The 23,695-nt window shown below is 38.4% G+C and overlaps 3 protein-coding genes across 3 annotated transcripts in view; 1 reads left to right on the plus strand and 2 right to left on the minus strand.

Moving 5' to 3' along the window:
* The window catches only part of LOC126558943 (putative eggshell protein), a 46,176-nt gene that overhangs the window by 21,969 nt on the left and 512 nt on the right, over positions 1–23,695 (minus strand). The gene's annotated exons all lie outside the window — the stretch shown is intronic.
* On the minus strand, positions 1,709–4,429 carry LOC126567334 (acetylcholinesterase). The gene is made up of 5 exons (XM_050223563.1): positions 4,412–4,429; positions 3,283–4,362; positions 2,769–3,208; positions 2,175–2,711; positions 1,709–2,096 (listed from the first exon to the last, which is right to left on the minus strand). Exons 1-5 carry the CDS (start codon positions 4,427–4,429, stop codon positions 1,709–1,711), a joined length of 2,463 nt encoding a protein of 820 aa, XP_050079520.1.
* LOC126567335 (uncharacterized) lies at positions 6,596–23,645 on the plus strand. Its single transcript, XM_050223564.1, has 2 exons — positions 6,596–6,628; positions 20,578–23,645. The coding sequence occupies exons 1-2, from the start codon at positions 6,596–6,598 to the stop codon at positions 23,602–23,604; spliced, it is 3,060 nt and encodes a 1,019-aa protein (XP_050079521.1). The 3' UTR covers positions 23,605–23,645.

Genomic DNA, 23,695 nt, shown 5'->3' on the forward strand with positions numbered 1-23,695 from the left:
TCTCCAAAGAACTCTCCAGTTTCTGATGGGAATTAGCTTCCGGCTTCGTTTTTGGTAACTATCTGAAGGTTAACAATTTGTGTTGGGATATTTGTTTGTGAAGAAAGTTGTAGAAAGTGTTATGGATATTCAAAAGTGAGATTATACTCTACCAAACTGATAATCCATAAGCCTGAGCCATTCCAGTATAGAATGTATGATTCAAAACAAGTTTATGGATAAAAGATAATGTTTTTTTTTTAAAGCGTATTTGAACTCTATCTGAAGAACGTTCTCGTACGTAAAAGTGATTAGAATATAATGGGTTTAAATCCAAAACAATATTGGTACCACTAGTATATCGGATCTTTATTCAATAGATCATACCTGATATATGATGCCCGATAGAATGTTGGGTGCAGGTTTTATTCTTTGATGACTAGCTATGGTTAAGAATATTAAGTATATTGAAATATAAATACCTACATAACGCAAATAAAGATTTTTGGAGATGCAAGTTGCAAGAATAATACTAAACGTTTGAATATATGACGTGGATAAAGAATAATAACTTGAGAAGCCCAACATATTTGTTTGGGCCAGCGGATAGCTGTGCCGTTTAGGAGCAGCATCTATTTAACATCTATGGAATCCAACACTATCGAACCTCGAACCTCGTCATCGAAGTACGAAATGAGTGTCCAAGACCTCTTGAGGCTATAGAACCAAAGACGAAGAATGCATTTCCTGTCATCGTAATATCTGTCGTCGTAAGGTGTACATGCTTCGCTTTGAAGTAAATTTTTCGTTATTGTTAAATATGATATTTAATTCACGCACTTGCTGTCCGGTGCGGTGGGTAGAGCTGACAAAGGCGTCAATCTTTAAACCGAAGGACCAGGGTTCAAATCCTTTTCGGATCGTTTCCCCGTAGTGAGAGGGCAGACAACGTGATATTAATAAGTCTCATAAGCCATTAGATGGCTGGCCTGAAATAGTTGTTTGGTTGTTGGATGTAAAGCCAAGAAGAAATTACAAAATTAATTTAATGGTGTATAATGAACAAAAATATAATTTTCCGCATATAAACTATGACCGTATTTCCTTGCATGTATGGATTCCTGTGCTGCCAACTCACATCCAACCAACTGAACTAATCATGCAACAATCGTGCGTTCGTTGATTGTGAATTGACTGACATTTGAAACGAAGCGTTTGCTCCGAATCTATAATACCGACTATAGTTTCACACATAGATGGCGCTGTCCTCGAATGGAATAGGGCAGGGTTGGTATTCAATATCAATTCAATCTAAGCTGAGAAAGTAGTTAAAATTTTACATTTTATCCGTACATTGTAAATTTTATGTACATTTTTTAATCTATTTAGTAATGTTTAATTTTTTGGTTATCTCATCAGTTACATTACATAGTTATTGTATTAATGAACTTATTACTTGCAGATAATGATGCGCAGTGTTGCAACTCTATTCACCGTTATTACACCGCTCAAATATGTTTTCACTTTTATTGCACGCTTTATATGATACAGAATATATTACAATATATTTCAAACTGTCTCAATTTATTGATTTTAGTTAAATATATTTTTCACCCAAATTTAAAGGCCGCTTCGAAATTAGGAACTACTGGTGTTTAAATTTACCAATATTTCAACAACTATCCTAGATCCCTCCAAAGCGCCAAAGCGCCTCGTGTTCTAAATGTATTCACAGTGGCTGTTGTTGCCTTTGCCGACGAGTGTTAGTATTCGGCGTGAAATGGCTTGCCGATAGTTGATAACGCCAATTGCTGACTTCCAGATCTTCATCTAAATCGGTCAAAATAGCAACAGGTCGATCCATTCGCATCGTATGCGGAGATCTATGTGTTCCTAAAACATTTCGATTGCTGGCACTTACGCCGCTGCTATCTCCAGTGCCCGAGCTAAGGCTTTCGCTAAGTTTGCGAAAATTGTCACCATACAGTGGATTAGTCCTTATCACACGTTCAGCCGTTTTGATTCGGTGATGGCTGATCGCCGTAACGTTAATTTCGTCCTCGTCGCCCATGCTGCTAACGTCCGGTTTTTTTCGTCGATTCTTCCGATCGAAAAGGTTCGATCGGAAGAAAAGTTTGTGTCATAATATGCTCGATAGCTTGGTGTTGGTGTTTTTCTTCAAGATGTAGACGCAAATACACAACACAGCCAACAGCATGCACACCAGAGTGAGCATGGAGAAAAAGGCGTGCTTGTATTTAGAAGCCGCTGCAGTTTCCCGAAACAGATCTTGTTCCTCCTCAAGCGTGAGGTCAATTCGTCGATTGCGCAGTTTTTCCTGATTGGTTTCGTTCATAATTTGACTAAGTTTTGGTAGAAACTGGCCCCAGAAACTGTCCATTTTTCGAAGATAGTAGAAATACTCCGAATCTCTTGCACTAGCAAGAAAGACGGCATTTTTAGAAGTCCTCGCATTTTCTTGATCAGCCTGCATGTTGGGGTTGAGTTCGTACGGGTTCTTTGATGTATTTACATTAGTAGATGTTTCTTGTACGTCTATAGAGCCGATAAGCTTTTCTTCGATTTCCTGTAAATTATCTTCGAACGTGTTTTCCAATGACGTATGATCGTTTCGGTGAAATGATTCTGGTTTGGCGGAAATCAGTTTGATGTGTTTGAGTTCATCGCTGTACGGTTTCCAAGAGTCAAATTGGCGGCCGGGAGTTGGGTTGCTGTTAAAAAAAGAGTGTTATTACACGTGGCCAATGTTGGTATTGGACTGATCTTACCCGCCTTTGATGAACTCGGAGAACAAAGATCGCAATTTTTTGCACAACTTGTCTTCCACCAGTGACAACCGTCGGCGGCCAATTTCTCTGTACAGACTTGGTCCCATCAGGAACGGTAAATCCGAGGAATGTGATGCTCCACCAAAAAAGTTAATCTTTCCCCTCATGTCCATTGAATTGGGATGGTGAAATAGGTACACGTAAAGCTTGCTAACATTAGATCGCTTTTCTGCATTGTCGTCTGCATCAGTTAACAAACTCTCTAGAATGGTGGTAGACTCTGTGCTTGCGGATTTATTTCGGAAACTTAGAGCTTTGAGCGTTCTATAGAAGGGTATTTCGTAACGTGTTTCCGAAATGATTTTGATAATGGCATGCATGTGATGTGCCGATGTTTGAGGAATTTGATCAAAGTAACGCCAATTGATGGTTTCTCGAATCTGCAAAAATTGGGAAGATTATAATTCACAGCAAAAAAAAAAAAAAAAGAAAAGGATATTAACGATTGACATACCTGATCTTGTCCAATTCCTTGAAAGTCATACCGCTCGATAATGTTGGGTAGCAACGTATCGTTAATATACTTTTTGAGAGAATCAATGCTTTGACGAGCTAGCTCAATCCACTTGCTGAACAAGAATCCGCCCTCGTTGCTTGTAATACCGAAAAGAATAGGCATGTCCTCCATGAATAGTGCCTTGGCTTGGAACAACGCTCGAGGATCATCGATAATGTAACGTTTCTCTGGAGATAGATAGCTGTCTATGATTGGCCCAAGATTGACGGTATAGTTTCCATTGCGATAAATGTACTCATAGGCTCGCAGAAGATCGTGAATACTTTTTTGCTGCAGACATTTCAACACATTTCTTCCTATGTCATAATTGCATGCCAAAATTCTAACAATTTCTTGCGACAGTTTAATGTCGGTATTTGTCTCGGAATATGGCGAAAAGATCGTGCCAGACATAATGATTGCTCGTGCAAATAGACCCCTTGCGCGTGGACTGACCATGTGGGTCATCACGTTAGGGCCACCAGTCGTCCCATGTCCAAGCAACGTTAACCGATTCGTATCACCGCCAAACTTTTGTATGTTATCCTTTATCCAGACAAGCGCCAGTTGCTGATCAAGCAGACCCAGGTTTCCCGGTGCATACTTTTGTCCTAAGGACAACCATCCAAAGACATTGGTTCTGTACTGCACCGTCACGACGATGATACCATCAGCGGCAAGGTCCAATCCGCTCGCACGGTTCGCGTTCCAATCAAAACCCATTTCCTCGCCCGTAATCATTACCAGCACCGGGAACCCGCCGTAACGTATTGCTGTTTCCGGAATCCATATATTCAAATAGAGACAATCCTCACTAGTTTCACGCGATCGGAACTGATTTTCGCTTCCCAAATCTTCGTAGCTGCTGTTTTCGATTTGTGGGCAAATTGGTTTGAAATCACGGGCGTACAGTGTTCTGTTCCATCCGGGGCTTGGTACTGGTGGGGCAAACCGTAACTCGTTAATGGGTGGCTTTGCATAAGGAATGCCAAGGTAGGTGAAGATAGGTATCCGCGATGTTTCGGGAAATACTTTCAGCTGTGTGGGTGTGTGTGTGTGTGTTGTATAAAAGGAAACATTGAAAAACCTGAACACAAACAGACATTTCTGTAATATTCTCACCCCTATTAGAGTTCCTTGACTGAGGACGATTGTAGCATCTTGTGTTTGGCTTATTGTGAGTTCGAAGACTTGCCAACAGGTCCAAATGAATAGAATTTTAAAAGGCACATGGATACTTGTGGCCATCTTAAGTTTAATATGACTTGATTACTGCATGAATTACAATGAATCCTGGTGATAGAGATAAGAACAGAAAGCAAAACGTTCAAAACAAACGACTATTAAATTCGTGGTTATGTGGATATAATAAACTAAGATAAAGTACAATTACAATTTAAAATTGGGATATGTTTGAAACATGATTGGTTCATTGAAACATGTTTGAAGCATGAGGGAGGATAGAACTCGCAAGATTGTATAGCGAGAAGACAACTCGTAATGTCGTTTTCTTTGGAGTTGATATGCAATTTAATGCTTGATTTTTCAATAACATTCGAAACATACGAACGACCAGACGCATCTACGCATTATTTTATCGCCAGCTAGTGCCTGACATCGCGCGAGTCTGGTCACTCACAACGCATACAATGATGCAAGCTAATTCCGGATTGATCATTAGCATGAGAATATCCATCAGGTGCCACGTTTCAGAAGGACGGGAAAAGGGGAAAACAGTTTTGCGTTGCTCTGTTTTCGGTTCTGGTCCAATCATTAACTTCTGAAGCGACAATGAATGTAGCTGCAGCAAATGTTTCGGCTCGGTTGAGCGGCTCCGGACTTTTCCGAGCTATTGTTATTGCACAAGGGGGATACACGGTGCTTGTGAGTGTGTGTAGCGTTGTTTGCTTGTTATAAAAACATTTATTTCACACACGCAAACCTACTCTATGCTGGATTTTTCGTAAATTATAGATTTTATATACTTACATTTAAAGTAACACACCACACAGAATGTTCACATTCACTGATTGGATGTTTCAAACTATATTTAGCCTGATTTTTGTATGATATTTAATTAAGGGACACATCTCAACTATGTTGAGGAAGACTGTTGACCTTGAACTGTAACTTTGGTATGCTGTTTCACACCACAAACTACTTTCGATCACAACAAGTTAAAGATCTACCACTGCAAACACATAATTTTGCCACTTGTTCTGGTCTGGTGATAGTCAGTTTTTTTTCTGCGCAAAGAACGCAGCTCACCAGCGTTGAAACTACGAGTAATTATGCGGCCCTATTTCCTTCAACACTAATCCAGAATTTTACAACACAAATCCGTCGAAATCCTTTCGCTCGGAAAGTATATCTGGGTAGGAACGCAACGTAGCGCAGGTGAAATGTACTAGCAATTCCTCCATTTTATTGGAAAGATTTCAGTGACTTCAGACAGACAGCGAACTTTACCATCGAACATGCAGATTGAAACTGACCCGAAAGCTCCACCAATTTAGGGTCATATGCTCGCTTTAACTCATGCGATGAAGCTGCTCGTGATCAAAATAAATGGCGTTCACTTTCATGCCGAGCAGTGCGTACTCATCCGAGGTTTAGTAGCTCATGCATGTAAAAAAGAGAGCTAGAATAGGGGATGTGTACAGAACAAAAGCGAATTGCGCTGATGAATGCATGCGGCTCCGGTTTATTTATTGGACTGGCGCAAAGTTCATGACGTACCATACTGAAATCGCGCATTCGTTGCTTTACCTACGGTCCGGAATACCTTTGGTACCTTTGTTGTGAGCGTACTTCCGGTTACAATGCAAACGGTATTGCTCATGAGATAGATGGATTTAGCGTGTGTATGTGTGTGTGTGTGTTCGTGTGGTTCTGGCATATTCGGGAGAATTGTATCTGTTGAGTCTCTTTTTTGACCACTAATTAGGTTTACATTGAGACTCAACTGTCAGCAATAAACAGAGAAGAATTATTTATGTGTAACACCGGACCGAGCACGTAGTGAGTAATACATTGGAATCTGATGAAATTAGTGTTTAAACGTTTAATTTAAAGATATGCGGAAACATAAGTGATGTGATGCTAAAAGAAGTTTTATTATCATAAATTGTTATTAAACAGATATTAACTGACAGCATACGAGCATCGGGAGCAGACCGTTTTTACTTTAATGCAATACTATAGGTTTACTGCAACTTCGATACTCATTTTATTCAAACCGATGTTGTATCGTCCAGACAACATATTGAAGATGGAATGTATCATGTCCATACCGTGTTTGACGGTAAGTTTCTCCGAGTAATTTCTTATGCAGTCTTTGAATGACTTTTGGCAAGAAATGTTTCAAGTTGAGAGTCATCCGGCAATGCAGTGGTCACCAGTTGCTAAATTTCCTTCAGCAAGATGCCTGCATACCGCAATCGCAATTCAATTCCGCATTCGATGCTTTCGGCAAAGCATTGTCGCCAGCGTCTTGCTGTCGGCGTTTTCATCGTGCCCAGTCCGGACAGAGGAAACATATGCATGGTGCAGAAGCCTTATTAAGTATTCACGCTTTGTAGATTTTCGCTTGACCGGGCAAACGTTTGATACGATATTTATGAGCTGTTTTGCTGTGTTCTTAAAATTGGTGAATAAAACATTAGCACTCTCCTTGCCGTTTTCTTAAAAGGTCCCAACCCGCCAAGCACTTGGACGGCGAACGGCTGCGGACGCTTGAAAACCAGATTCTTTACCATCATCGATAAGTGTAGAAGCGTAGTTTGCTGGTTGTCTAGTGTACGTACTAGTTCTGTCTGGGTTTGGTGGGAACTGCAATGCAAGTTCGGCCAGAGCTAATCAAACGGTATGTGTTTGTGGTCTCAATGGAGTAGCGAGTTCTTTAACAAATGATTCCAGAAATTTACTTATACGAGAAGTAAATTTCGTTTCGCTCGATTTGAATCTTCAAAAGATATATAACAGGTTTACATAAAATAGATGTTTAAATAGAGGTACTATTTCAACTGATGTTCTTAAGCAACAGTTACTTGTTGTGATTATAGTAAAGTTGTTAAAAAGTAACACAGAATCATCATGGTTCTTCCATATATTTATTTATCTATATATTTGGTATTTTTGTTGAAGTATGACTTGCAGTACGTTGATTTGGATTGAGCAAATAGTAACAGCCCTGGATTTTTGATATGTTGACAGTTATATGTACATGTCACTTAAATTATGATGCAGCTTAAGTGAGATAAGCCAAGACAAACCACATGTCTGTGATTTAAGAATAGAAACAATGAACCTTCGTCATGTACTGGTATATGAACGTTCATTTACGCATGATAAAAATGTGTGCATTTGTGATGTGATCACGACAAGAATAGCAAAAGAAGTACAGCTGTATTGTTCTACTATCTCATTTATGTAGGCTTACTGGGGAGCACAGCAATGTAGCAAAACACTGAAAGGAACATCATTTTATTGTAGATCCATTACCATATATCGTTACGCCAAGAACAAAAATTTCGAACAATCATGGAAAGTATTGCAGCAGTTGAGAGCGAGGAAAATAGGTATGGAAGGATACTTTGAGCAGCCTGGGTCTGACATCTGAAAGGAGTAAGCTATGAATAATTTCTTTTGATTCACGGCTTGTGGATGATACATTTGTCCTTTCATGCATGCAGCTTCTTTTCATGCATAATGAATTTGAAACCGTTACTTTACGAGTTCCGGCGATTTCTTCCCAATGTTCTTACCGCCCCATCCGCACATGTTTCGCAGGGGCTCGGCACTCACTAAATGTTCTATCGGACAATTATTGCCTTACTTTAACCCACTACCCTAGCATATGATTGTTTCAATTCTTTCAAATTAACTAGGACATAATTTCGAGATCGTATGTGTACTATACTTATGACTTATGTATATTAGATGTATATTTGATTAAAAGAAATGCATTTTAATTCGTTGAGAATTGATTATGTTTGTCTTTGTCTGGCTCTGGAATTTCGAGAGAGTTGGTCTCTCCAGTTTTGGCCTATTTGCCATAATTTGTCGATAGCTAAAAGGTCAGCTATAAATTGTCTATTTCATTGAGTAGGGACGGCTAAACTTAAACTAACTTACAAAAAAGATATAGTTTATCATCGATATTTCTTTTTCCGCAATTTTTTTTACGGAATTAAATTGATATTAAAATTCAATATTTTTGATCTTAAATTTACATACTCTTTAGCTTCAATATGAAATGCTTCAATCCAACATTATCTAGCAGAATTTTTGACAAATATTAAGTAATGATGAGTTTAGTACAATATCCAGGAAGTTTATCTGGCACGACCAATTATGAAAATCAACACAATTTCATTATTTGCTCTATAACACATGTTGCAACGAATTGCCAAAGAAAATAAAACGAATTTGAACATCTACCAAGTCGTGCTGTACATAGAGCACCGGAAAAGCGATAAACAATGCTGCCCTAACTTATGCAGAGTTTAGAGTCAACCTTAGTATATGGACGTTGTTTCACCGCAATAATGTAACAGTTGGTGTTTCGTACTGGGTCATCTATTTATTTTGGCAGTACAGCTGTCCGATATTGGTTTTAATACCATTACCCGTGCACATTATACAGAATGTGTGCTTGTAGGTTATTGGATAAAAGTTATCAACAACTTTCATTACTTCAGATGTTGAATTATAATGATGAATTATACTGTGGTGAAGTGTATGTCAGTTTTGTGGCGAGGATCGTTACCTACTGAGCTACTAATCTACCAAACTGACTTTTAATTCGATTACATTTAAGATTTATAACAATTTTAACCAGCTTTATGACAAGTTTAAAAAAAAAAAAATTTCCTCATGAGTTGCTGTGATTGTCGGATTATTTGTTATTAAATTAGGATAAAATATTAAAATATACAAAAACGATCAAAGTTCAAACGCAAGTGGTAATGACATTTAATCTAACCAACGTTTGGAGCCATCATTCCATGCACATGTGTTCATCAGTGTCAAAACGATATTAATCGATGAATTTTTCATGATCAATCTCTACGATCGTATAAGTTAAAACTTTAAAGGTTTATTCGAAACGTGTAAGTAATGGCATCTTGTATCGTCAAATCAAACGTAATTCTCTTACCTTTTGGTGCTTTCTCTTAAGTTGACTGTTTCTGAGCTGTAAGAAGGAGTCTCCATGCCTAGTATCACACCACCGTAATACAGAAACACGTTGTAAAATCATGTATGAATGTCAAATTGTATTATCGTGTGCTTTTGAATCCCATTTTGATGAAAACAGTGTTACCGTTAAGCTTGTTGAGAAAGTTACACTGAACTGCCTGGCAGAATCGGGAGGAAACATAATGCACACAGGCGCGTTATTTATGGCTTCATGGTAGGTTATTACACCTGGTGATGGTCGGGTGACCAAAGCAAAGCACTACAGTCGTAAAATAAGAAAACATCCGGCAAGGATCCTCCTTCCGAGAGAGAGAGAGAGTACGCCGAGGTAGCGCCGAGCGAATGTTGCAATCATAATCGAATTCACGATGGAATAAGAGGTCAGCGGAATATATTACCTCCATCTTCTGAATAAAAAGAAAGGCGTACTCTGATTTACAGGCCAGCTGCTTCTATAAATAATGTAAAAGATTTCAATAAATCTAATTGACCACTAGAGTTTTTTTTTGGTTGTTGTGTATCTATCTCCCTTTTGCACATCGACATGGGCAGACAGTCCAAGAGCTACTACATCCGGCAAACCGCATATTTGGTACATTTTTCAAAAGCGAAAACATGGCGTAATGTGAACAGAAACAGGCAGTAACAAGAGCTATAAAAATCTAAAATGAAATAAACTCATGAGCTGGTTCGGTTGATGTGAGGATGCTTTCCGCGAGCAGCGCATCGTGTTGTAAGGTTGTTGTGCGGCACAAGCCGACCCAAGATCAACCATTTTTTCGATTGGTCGGATGAGTAAACGTGGATAATCATAATAGACAAAAGAAATGGTGAGCCCCATGTGAGTACCATCCAGAGGTGGCCGGTGGCCGATGTGGATTTTCTCCGTGTATGACTCCTGCCGGTGAAAAGCTTGCAGGAAGGATCCGGGGAGAAAAATACCAAATGGAATTGGTCATGCATTATTTAACGGTGAATTTTTATAACCATCCACTGCCATCCAATACTATTTGGCGGTAGGAAATGTCTTAGCTTTTTGCAGCCTTTGGTGTCTGGTGGTATTGCTTCTCTGATTGTACGAACGTTTGTGTTTGAAGCTTTTTGTTATTCCTGCCGTTGCTGTGGCGTGCATTGGTAGTATTGCTTTTTGCCAAATGATCCCGTGAATCGACGTGCTTAAATAATTTAAACAATGATCTTTGCTTCTCACTTCTTACTTTTGAATCTATATACCTTATGTCATCCGGTTTTCATTGTGTGCCGCAGTGTCGGTAGGGTTTGCTTGCCACACAACAGAGATTTATTTGGAGTTCAAATCGCGTCGAATATGTCTGATTGCAAAAGAAAACCCTTCCAGATGACAGTTGAGACAAACGAAGATAAGTTGTGAGTAATTGATTGTGCTTGTTGCATAGTGATCGAAGTGGAATTGAGCATTGATTGAATTTCTGTTGCACCAGCAAATGTTTGTAGAACCCTGCAAGTAGAATAGTGTTAATGTGTACAATTACACATTTCAGAATGACTTTTCAAAGAGTGACTCAAATTACTATTGTTCTTTTGAACACTTTCAATAAATTTTATGTACTATAAGTTATGTTTTGATAATTCGTTAATATATTTTCTTATAACAAAAGACAGAAGTCTGAAAAGTGCAGAAGAAAATAATCCTATAATTCATAGTATTCCAAAATATGATGAAAAATTGGATTCAATAGCATCATTATTGGCGGTTGTACATTAGAGATAGCTGTCGGGAGTATTTTTAGCCTTTAACTTGATAAACGACTTACGTTCTGCCAAACACAACCAATTGTGTTGACAGAATTGTTTGCCAATTTTCTAACCAGTGTGATGTGGAAGAAAGTATGTTTTCATAATTAATGATTCGCGATAGCTTCTTACGCACAACGGGCAATTTTTCGGTTAGAATTCAAAAGTGTAATTTTAATTTCTCTTCTAAACTAAAGGTTTGAATAGGGAAAATATAAATGTGTATTTTTATGTGTACATGAGAATTTATTGAACTTTTTTTTTATTCTTAAAGGACGGCCAGGTATTGCTTTACTTTCAAGTTGATAAAAAATAGATGAATTTGTATTTTCTTCTACAACTTAAAATGACTCATATCCGTTTCGTAATTTTGATGGTTACAGTAAGTGCTTTTTAATATATTTTTCTAAACTTTTGTTTATATTTTATGGTAAACCTCACAATAAATTAAATCTACCACACCTGATATACTAGGCGTCTCCATATCGGTAGTTTTTACATGAGTTTTCAATACCACTTACCAAACGTACATAAGAAATGAGATGGTTATTTGTTATTTTTCTGATTTAAGTATATCTTATAAAAGAAATATCTATTTTTTAAACATAGTAGCTTAAAGTATTATTTTGCTACATTACTGATTTTTTTTATTCTTCATTTACCCATACCAGACTATTCAGTCATTCAGACGTAAGTTCGTCCACCTTTGACACACCTCTTTCATCCATATTCCTCGCAAAATTATCAAAACATACAAAGTTCCTACTTAGACTTCTCATGAATTGTAGGCAACAAAATAATTTTATTAATTGGATCCGGTGTGAGAAAGTGCACCAACAGCAATAAAAAATTGGTTTTTGATTTGATTTTATAATTAAAAATGACGGCACGTTGTCGTATTGTCAACATCATGTGCACCAATAAAACGTTAACATTAGAATAACAAATTAACGATCGAAGATCGTATCGACATTCTTCATGAAGTGCCCATAGTGCAATGGAGTCACGCTTATTCGCCGTAGGGATGTAACGTCAATGAATCATTATTCTTATATTATCATGATGAAATGTGATTAAAAGCCTATCACTTTGTTGATTCGTTATGTTTATTGATGCTTTTAATGTGAAAAATGGCAAAATCTTACGGCGTTCATGGCTTGTGACTTTCTAAAATAAGGTCGTGAAAGTTAAAGAAGCTAGCGTCTGGATAATTGGACATACTAAAGGCAATAAATAACCAGCTAAATAAGCAAGTACATTTACATTTCATAAGAAACGTTTCCCTGTTATTCAAAGGATGAAGTGTTTAGTGCAAGAATAAGGAAAAACTAAATGAAAATCTATTTCTATGCATCGTATCTGCTATCGTTTGACTACCTCTGCAAGGTGGGTCATTTCGTGATAACATCTTTCCTTCGATGGCTGTTTTAATTAATCTTCATTATTGCTAAAAGCTTCTTTACCTTCGGGTTCTACGGTGAAACTGATTGCGTCCGGAGATTTACTCCTAGGAAAGGTTTCAGAAAATTAAGAACATGGAAAGATTGCCAAGTTTATCATAATTATATCGGGTACAACCGGGTTTTTCTCATGCAGCGAGCCAGTTCGTGCAGGACTGTGAACTTCTTGTCGTAGGTTGATAGTTTAGAATAATCCTTTTGTGATCCTTTGCTGGTCATAGAGCAAGAATCTTAACGTTAGCCAGAGGTACCACTTTGCACTGCAAAATCCGTCGTTAGAAGGCGTTGCAGTGGTGAGCTTAGTAAGGATACCAGTCTACAGGTTCTTCTTAGGCCTAACGTAGACAATCTGGCAAATCTGACGTCTTGTTCGGTATCGTCCCTGGATCCCAAGATGACCGGGAATGACACTGGAAGAAATGTTCTTAATAAATTTTTCGGATTAAATCTTTTGCATATCAGATCGATGTCTTTAGAGCAAAGTTTGCCTATTTACTCTTACGTCCGAAAGAAACTGGTGTTTGAAAATCTTATGCTAATGCATTCAAAACGTGGTGGTTAATAGGCTTCTACTGTGATACTAAATTATAATGCTACAAGACTCTTATACAAGAAAGTGACCATTGAGACGCGTGTTTCAATCGCAGATTCTTAAAAAATACAATAAATAAAATTAAAAAAATTAACTATTTTGTCTTCGGGAAGATGGACATCACAATAATTGATCGGGCATTGTACATGAATCATGATTAGCTTCCGTTTCATGTTCCAGCTGAATTTAACCGTTTTTATCGATTTGCATTCCTCAAACCTTTTCATTTCGGTCTGCTTTCGATACCAACATGCAGATTTGTACATTTCTGCTCTTCAAAAACTTCAGAATACATCTCAAGCTCGTTAGTTGACTCTTCAGTTCGAAGATAAAAAAAATCGCTCAGACGTACTACCGGTCTTTAGAAGTCTCTTGCGGAAAGCATTGAGACAGATCGGAGAAACTCAGGAGCGGTCGATTTGATTTGTGTAATTGACCGGTTAATTTTAGTCAATTTATTCGATTGTTGCTTTCCTTTTAACAATTTCCAGTTGGTTTGGTTGGTATTGAGGTTTCACCGTGGGTGATTTTCAAAAATCCTCAAAGATTTCCACGGATTTTGTTTTTACGTCTTCAATATGAGAAAAATATTGGTATTGGTAATCATTATATTAATTTAAAATTTTCACATAAATATAAACATAAATAGAACAATACGGTCAAACAACGAAGAAACAATCAGAAATACAATATAACATTTGGATTTACAATATTGTCTTCAATGTAAATGGATCTTCTTGATAATGGTGATCGTTTGATTTGTAAAATGACATATTTATTTCGATTAGTTTAATCTTTGTTATTTTATTTTAACTAAGATGTTAATGGTTGTGCAATTATTTATTGATTCAGCTGCTTCCTATTGTGTAACTCAATGTTCCCAGTTTGCAAAGCAGTAAACCGTTTGTGTTTTAAACAAATTAAGTTAAAATGCTTGGAACGTGAAGCTCTTTTCTTATGATTTATTTTATTATTTTTGTAACTTCTTTTTTATCTAATATTGAAGCTTGAAACGCCTGGAGCAATGCAGATACGAAACAAATTGTTATATTACATAAGAAAAACACTTATATAAACTATATAAACTTTACTTTATCCTTAATAAATAGGTAATGTGAGCTTTGAAAATGAACATGTTTATAAAATAGGTTATTATTTCTCCTAGAGGAAGGTTTGTTTATAATAAGGAAGGCTAATATTATATTATTTCTCCTAGAGGAAGGCTGGTTTTAACTGATTCAATGCTGAAATTGAAATATGAAAAGGATTTCTAACTTTCTAACAAACATAAGCTGACATAAACATGATATGCATTACCCGCGCGAATAATGCACTCGGAACTTTATTCCGCTCAACAGCTGGACTATAAATCATGTTACTCAGAAGAGACTTAGAACACAATGCTATTCTCTGTGCGTTTTATATGACATTGAAACGTGTATTGAATGTCTAACTCTATCTCATAACGTTTTGGTTGAAATGGCTTAAATGTGATTACAGTGTAATAAAATGCAAGAGCATAAATTATTTATATGTTTTTGACGGATTGACCTCAATCGCCTAAGCACATCGTAATAGATATTATTTAGTTCGTTACATCAGTGATCGTTAATTCTTTTTACTCAATTTTGCTTCAGATAGTTATCACTGTTCCAGGTTTTAATGTTTTATTTCATAAATCTTCAAGGAATATTGATCGGCTCGTAAAGCCTTTGATTATTTTGATTCAAAAACATCAATTGCAAACATATTGTAAACACGCATCCTGGGTAACATGTGCTGTAGTATAGCAATACGACCAGGCAGTCCTTTATGACAAAAAAACTGACTCATGTGATCATTTTGATGATTTATTAGCTATGATGGTTCAGTTAAGCTACGATACATGCGGCAATCATTCCAAAATCACGCATAACAAAATCGTAAAGGTGACAGGTGTGTGAAATTGAACAAGTTTTTTAGGAAAAATGTTTTGAACAAGTTTTTTAGGAAAAATGTACCGATACATTTATTTTCATTTGAGAACTTTTGTTGAATAATATTTGGATGTTGATAAAAAATTGTTTGTTTTTTTTACAATTTATCCACGCGGCTATTGGGACAATTGTTTTGCTACTTTAGTGAACTTTGTGCAGTGAAGCGATTAACCAAGGAAAGAGAAAGAAATGGGAGTTTGGAAAACATGTGCAGGAAAACTAATTAGCAAGCATGTCAAAAACGGTGGCACCTGCACAAATAGAGGGTACCGTTTGAGATGCTAAATGATGCCATGGAGACATTTCAGACGATACCTTCCTGCTTGTCAAGATCTCGTATGTTGCATTTCCGGCACTACTCTACTTGCATTATTCTTACGTTACGGTGAGATTGTCTCAATTTCAACAAGCCGTTGGTAGGCAAGAAAGGTTAACAAACGGTGGAGTCAACGAAGATGTTCGGTGGGCAGCATAACAAGACCTACCGCACCATTCACGATCTCTCGCTTTCTGTGCCTTTACCCTTTCTCTCTCACTCACTCTCTACCATCAAACATTCCCCTCGAGGGTATTAGCAGCATTAGACCGATTCCAGCCGTCTTATCGGTGCACATAATTATCAATAATATTAATAATTGAGAACCGCATTGCGGTCCACTTCAATGGAGGCATTGGGATGTCAGGGTTTACCTGGATGCAATATTCGTCAGGGTATTTAGTGGAATGAGCCGACGGAAGTAACCTGTACGACAAGCGGATGGCAGCAAGAACGTAGGCTGGGTGAAGATGGCCCGAAGAGGAAGGCATCAATACGTAAACTAAGAAAATCCACCAGTCGCCGGTATTTATAAATCAAAGCACTGCCTGCGGGATAATTTAATCTAATTAACTCCTTTGTTTCTGGGCTGGACCTTATCATTGATATAATTAAACAATATCAATAACAGATACCTATCATTCACACGCGCAGGCCGGACCTCCATTCGGAACAGTGAAGGGAGGAAGTTCGAAGTCAGCGTATCTACATACGAGCTTCATGTGTACAAAAGCAGGGCACAGCTATTCTAGCTGGATCAGGTGAGTTTGTGTTGAAGTATCACACAGGCTTTTAAATCAGCTTTGTTACCTTTTATAATGACGAATCTCAAGTATCAGACATATTTGTACAAAAATTGTAAATTATGACGTATTTGTATGTATTTATTTTAATTAATTATAATTAATTTTGACGATTTAATGCCGTATTGTCAACACCGCTTGTCATGACTCAATTATATAAACATAATGATAAGCAATTTGTTCTTTATTTTTCGCAAATGTATATCATAGTATAAATTGTATAAAAATAACTAGCTTTGCTTGTTTCTTCAATTAATCAATTACCGTCAATACCAATGGTGCTTGTTAATTTAGACGAAAAATGTAGCTTGTCGCAAGTGCAAATTCTTTCTTATAAAATTAAAAAATATGTTATTTTAGTTTGCTTTGTTAGTTAGTATTTTTTTATTCACCCAAAAACGGCCAGGCCGTGTTGTTTTGTTCGTGTATAAAATAAACCTACCAAAATCTTAGGGCCACCGGTGTGGCATACATCGGCGACTCAAAATAAACTCCTTTGGGTTGGGTTGTGATTAGATTGTATCAGTACGCTACGCTTCGCTTGAGACACGTGTCAGTGAAGACACACACAGGGGTGGCCGTAAAAGGTAGGGAATCCTTTTCTTAGACACTGTATGTTATACCGGATATTAGAAAACAATAAGCCATCGGAAGTAAATTTCAGCAGGAAAAGAAGCGAATGTATAATCGGTTACTAATATCGAAGATTCCACTCATAAAAGTTTAATTAAATGTGCTTTTGAAAGGAAATTAATTTTCTCCCTGCAAGCTAAGAGTGCGGTACCGGCTTCTTACGATGAAGCAAGATTTCTGAATTGCAAACCATAAATCGTAGGTTGTTTATTAGATTAGGCCATGAACAGCAGCTCTCGCCTCGGCAGTGAATTAGGAATGTATGGCTTTGTACATACAGAATAACACATTCTCGATGGGCATACTACGGATGTACTTGAAAGTATTGAAACCATCAAGAACCAGAGTATGGTCAGAAAGAAGTTTGAAAAGGTAGAAATAAATTATTGTGCCATTGGGAAGAGTAAACAGTACTCCAAAGTGTGCATAGTGCAGAAAATACACGATCAAGGATATAGAGCATCAACAATACTTAAATACTGTGCAACCTCTTGAATGTGGAGCAAAATGGAGTAGGTATAGAAAGTTTCTAACACGTATGCCCCTTGAGCATCCACTTATTTGGTCACCCAATTTAAATCTTCGTCGAGGACTGTTTTCGCAAACAGAGGAATGTGTGAAAAGTTGGAGTAGACAGAAATTTAATTATGGTGTTTGGTATATCATTAGCCTATGAAAATATAACTTTGTGTTGTTTTGTAAAATTTATAATTTGTCAAACGATTTTGACCAAAACACTAAAATGAGAAGTTCTTAAGACTGGTTAAGCAAAAAAAAAACGTTGCTTTTTTGCAGCATTTTTAACACATTCATATATTTGAAACGCTCAATTGGAACGCAATGCAGGATGGAGGTTTTTAATGCATTTTTGAAATGTAACTCTTGTTCATGTTCATTTGTCCCCTGCGACGTTGGGTGGATGTGGGTAGAAAAAAGGAACTTTTTTGAAACTAAGTCTCTAATTAAACATTTAATTAGTTCACTAGAGACCATTGTACATTAGCCAAAGTTATGAGATTTATGGATATTTTGTCTTACTGTGGTACCAACCGTGGCACTGTGTTATCCGTGAATAATTTAATTTTGTAGATAATTTTTATTTGCTTACGTGATTTTAAATGAAATTTTAGCTAACTGCAGCTCGAGTGCACTAAATAGATAGTAGATGCGAGTAGATTTAGGATGATTGCTGAGTTGTTCTCAAATAAGATTATAAATAGCGTTTAGTAGATTCTGATCCTATTTTAAATACGTTTCCATCTCTATGTGCATCGTACCAGTTCGCTTTTCGTTTATGTGTTTGGCCGTTAGGAAAAACTTTATGCCGATCACATTTGCGGTTTTCTCAGCACCGGTAGTCATACATTCGGGGGCTGTGTTGGCAAAGCAGCATCATATGTGCTGTATCATTAAATGCTCCGGGCTATTTTGCAGTCGTACAGATGAAACTAACAGATTTCAAGGAGGCCATTTCAAACATGGCAATTTGTTCGTTTGCCGTTTGAAGGTCTACGAGCACAGTCTTCTGTTTAGCTTGTGCATTAATTATGCTGAAAATTCTGTGTAAATATTTAACCAAGCGCAAAACCCTAGTAAACCCCTTTTGGATTTTCACTTTCTTAAGAACTAACCTATGCATCTTGCTGACCCAACACTACTGCTACGTTGCTCCTTTCTGGTGCAACCCTTTCGAAATGGTATATTAATTATTCCCATAAAAGTCTTTGCTTGGACGTTAAGCTGCTCCCCTTACGTTTATCCAACGTCTTGGAAAATGTTTTATAGCCATCGATTGCTTTACGGGTTGGCTGCAGTAGTGTAAGTGCTTACCGTTGCTGTTTTCAAATATGAATTTGACCGCTTCTCACTTTTGAGTTCATGGCGGTAGTAATTCAGTGCTGGTGTTTTATAACAAATTAATCCCATTTTACAGAGTAAATGGCAATTGAAAGATTAGTGTTAGAAGTGAGCATGTTTTTCGACTGTGCGTTTACAACTAAAAGAATCCGATGTTTGTTTGATTGCTGTAGAATAAGAAGGTAGGAAATATTCTTGATAGTTACTGTACTGTTTTTGGATTTGTAAATATAGTTAGTAGAAACCTTAAACCGTATCAAGAATGAAAAGTTGAATCAATAAGGGAAGATACGATACGCTAGTAACTGGTTCCATACACTGTTTTACGAGTTGTTATTCGTGTCCTTCTGCTCTCTAACTTGAATGTTCTGTTTCGTAGGCTTGGCTATCATACAGACTATAAAAACAAAATAGGAAGAAACACTTTCTTTATAGCCTACGAGGCACTTCTTGGATAACGTCTGCGGTCTTGTGTAGGGATGTCGATTGAGGTTCACAAATTCGTTTCAGTCGGTGTAGCAATACAATAAATTTGGCAAATTTTTTGAGAAAATTAAATTGCGGGTGCTATAAATTTGCCTTCTTTATTGATAGCGCCAGCCACGGCGTACATTCGTTTTGCGATATTAAGCCAATCGATGCAGCAACATACTTGGTTGACGTATGTTGTTTGTATGCTACGATGCACTGTTCAGTTTTGTTGCAAATCGCTCACTGTTTATGTTTAGTGTACTGTTTCACAAAATATGATGTAATCCTGGGTTTATCGGGATTCTTTACTGCTAAATTCACTGAGTCATTTATATTATTTTATTTGCCTTTCTATTAAGTCTCTTCTTTTCACTAATTGGAAGACTAATTATGAAATATATAGCTGTTTGCATTATTCAACACAACTGTACAGAACAGTGTAGACAAAACAGACCCTACAAAAATGCGCAACACATATCAAAACATTAGCTTGAATTTTTGCAATAGTTTCATCCACAGTCAAGGACGTACATTTCGATTGAACGAAAAAACACACTTGCACTGACACACACGCACTACCGGCTCCGGTCGTCAAAAAGGTCAAAACATTCGATTTCTGCCAGTAGCACGGTGTGTGCGTACAAGCTTATCAGCACGCAGTGACTTTGGCACTGGACAAGAAATAGATAAGAAACCGATTAGAATTTGCGATAACGCGGGGCATTGATTTTTGGCTAACCAAATGGACTCATGTCATTCATACTGTTACCGCGGGGCAGTCAACAAGTGACAATTACAATTGATCATTCCGAGCAAATTCCGTGTAAACATTGTTCGTTGTTCCCATCGGTTGTATTTCTTTCGCTTTTGTTTTAATGTAAGAAGATAAAGCAATCCAGATTTGTTTGTTCATACGTCCAGAATGAACGGGTTTTCGTTGGCAGCATCCCCGTGGTCTGCAAATTGAGTTGTGTAACTCAACCAGCAGTACGGCTAAATTCGTGTTCAAAGTGTAGAAAAACTCACGCTGCAGGAATGAAGATAGTATGAGCGTGTTGCCGGTGTATAAGTGATAAGTTGTAACGCAGCGATTCATCAAATCATCTTCGTTGATAGGCTATTATGAGGAAAAATAGCTTCATAAACACGTAATTAAGATGGAACCGAATAGGGTAAGTTTCTTCCGATTCAGTGTGAGTGGCAATACATTGGCAATGTTATTCGTTATTCACAGAGACATTACAAGAAAAATCCCGGATCCGGTACGGAAGGGTACCTGAACCAGCTACGTCTATCGACGCTGTACTTCTCGCGGCTAGCTGCAAGTGGCAAACGTTTTGAGATAGGAGTCGAAGTGGCAGTGGCTGGAAAGTTCGATGACATCGTAATGCACCTGGTGGACGAAGAGCGGTACTGTCTGGTGCAGGCCAAACACAAACAAGACGAATCGAAGCGCATCATTCTGGACGATCTGCTGAAAACGACCACCGAGTACAGTTTGCCAAAGTATTTCGACTCGTTTCTGGGGCTGAAGCAGGAAGAGATATTCCAAGCCGGTCGGCTGAAATATATTGTTATCTACACCAACCTCAAGGTGGACGAAAACGTCATGAAAGTTATCGAACCGGTTGTGCCAGCGGAGGATATTTTTCTCCATACGCTGAACGTACGCTGCCGAGGCAAAGAGTCGTCGCTGTATCGCTTCAACACAAACTGTAGCGAATTCATCGAGCAGTTAATTGATCGCATTTCACCGATCTGTGAGGTGGCCCGAAAGCTTGCAGAGCAGCTGGTACAGCGGAAGAAAATTTCAATCAATCCGAATGGAATATTTCACGACTTTCATGCCCTGCTCGTGCGCGACGTGTTTGACTTGGAACGGCAGTTGTTTCGCGATACGTTTCTGGCAAATGTGGAAGGTATCGATCCGTGTGTGAAAAAATTTCGCTTCTTGCTCGAGCGAACGCTGCGCTCCATTATGAAGAGTGAGGATTTCAGCATTACCGAGCTGAATCGATTAATCGTTAATGGGAAGCTGAAGTTGTTGTTCGAGCCAGGATTCATATGCAGATCCATCAATCATGCGAGACCTGCCAAGGATTGGATAGACTACAGAGTACAGCGGGCGGAAGTGATAAATTTCTTCGACCATCTCTTGCTAGCTACCGATCAGCCAAATTTTATTGAGCTGGAAGCCATCACAAAAGTGGAAGTGTTCGGTTTGAAAGAACAAGTGGATGAATATATGCGCGCAGTGTTTGACCAGGTGGACCGATGGATACGAGATTCGGAGGGACAGTTTCTTAATGCCAACGACTGGAGGCTTATCTGTAGTAACTCGGCGGCACGGATCGCAGGCAAGAAATGGTTACTGAAGTCGGAGGAATACCAAAAGTCCAATCCTGCAACTGGCTACGTGTTCGAACGCAATACCCTGCTAGCTCCCATCGAACAGTTCTTGGCTACATCGCACCGGTACAGTATGCTTGTAATAGCTCCGTATAATGCGGAGGTAAGTGCTTCCAGAGTGTTGCAAGCGTTGATGACACTGCGAGAGCAGTTCGTGGTGTTCGATGCGCATTGTTTTCATGACTTTGAAGATCTAGAAAGTTGTGCGTTGTTTCTGAAAAACGTGTCGAGCAAGGTGATGGTTATCGTGTCCAATGACAAATGCTGTCGCACCGCAGTTAGAAATGCGCGACACAAATTTAACGTGCTAACAAACGTGAAAACCATTTACATTGCCTCTAATGCACAGCAGGAGTATTTTGCGGAGAAGATAGAGTACGTACATTGTGATCAGTTTGAGCTTGGAGATATGAGTCGGCAATCGCGACAAAAACTGCTCGAAAAGAAAATTGTACTACAGCAACGTAACGTTCGGTTACATGATCTGTTGTCAGAGGAGGTAGCACTGCAATTGTTAGACATGGAGTTTATTTCTCAGCTGCTGATGAATCAAGTCGAACCTATTGTGTATAGTTTTAAGTATCAATGTCAACTCAAGGGACAATATTTTAGCCGAACGCTTATGAGTGACCGCAGCGTGATCGACGAGAATGGGTTCGATCAGCTGTTGACGATTAACAAAGCTGTGATACTGTCCAATGTACCAGGGATGGGAAAAACTACCTTTCTGGAGATGTTTATCGATCGGCTCTTTAGCTCGCTACCGGATCATGTGATCTGTCTTATGCATCTCAAGTTTTACACCGAAACACTGGAAGAAATTACCAACCTCAATGCACGCACGATCAGTGTGGAAGATGCAATACGCCACGCTACGAAATGTTTTTTCGCTGGCAGCTCTCGGCTGGGTCAGGTGCTGTTTCGTAACGCCATCCTAAATACGGGCAAATTGATCGTACTGGTCGATGGTTACGATAGCGTAATTAATCGTTACAAAATATCCGTCGAAAAGGCATCCCAGCTGTTTCTTCAATACCCGTTTCGTATGCGAAACTTACTGATCTCAACACGACCGCACGAAACGGAACACCTGCGCGTCTCACTGCCACAAGCCAGAGTTGTTTCATTGCTGCCATTTGATGTGCATCAGTGCGTAGAGTTTCTTACCCGATGGTGGAACTGCAGCAGTCATTTAGAGGCTAGCAATTTGTTAGAGTATCTGCAGCATCACTACGCTGACTGGATCGTCGGTAGCCCGTTCCAGATCAAGCTTTTAGCAGAAATTTACCAAGAAGATAAGACAATCATCACAAACTTCGGTGCTTTATTGGAACGATATTTGGAGAAACAGTTTCATGAATCTAATCAGCGAGCGATACAGGTAATGGGCATTGGGCAGCAACGAATGGCCGCCGAAACACTAAAACAGGCAGCCCATGAAGGCCATTGTGAACTAGCGGCACTCTTAACCTTTTTCCCGGAGCAAAAGCTTGACATGTCGAAGTTTGTCTTTCTGCTCGACATCGGTTTGATAGTGCTTGAAGACAATCTGATGCGATTTGAGCATCGGCTGTTTCAGCACTACTTCGCTGCAGAAGCGTTGATGAAGAGCAACCCGGTCACATACGATGAAGCACGGTTAGGGCAAATTTTAGACGATCCACTAAACAAACATCTGTTAAAGCTTCTTATGTACCACCTAGGCAAATCGAAAAATGCACACTATCGCGAACATTTCCATAGGTTTTCACTCACTCAAGGGCAACATATCACATCCAGCAATCGTTAATCAAATCAACAACAAATGAGTACATAAATTTTGACCCCTTGCTCTTCTTCAACCCTCGCTCAATGGGGTTGTAGGATAGGATAACGGTCTT

The sequence above is a fragment of the Anopheles maculipalpis genome, chromosome 2RL (assembly GCF_943734695.1).
Source record: "Anopheles maculipalpis chromosome 2RL, idAnoMacuDA_375_x, whole genome shotgun sequence".
Taxonomy (NCBI): Eukaryota; Metazoa; Arthropoda; class Insecta; order Diptera; family Culicidae; genus Anopheles; species Anopheles maculipalpis.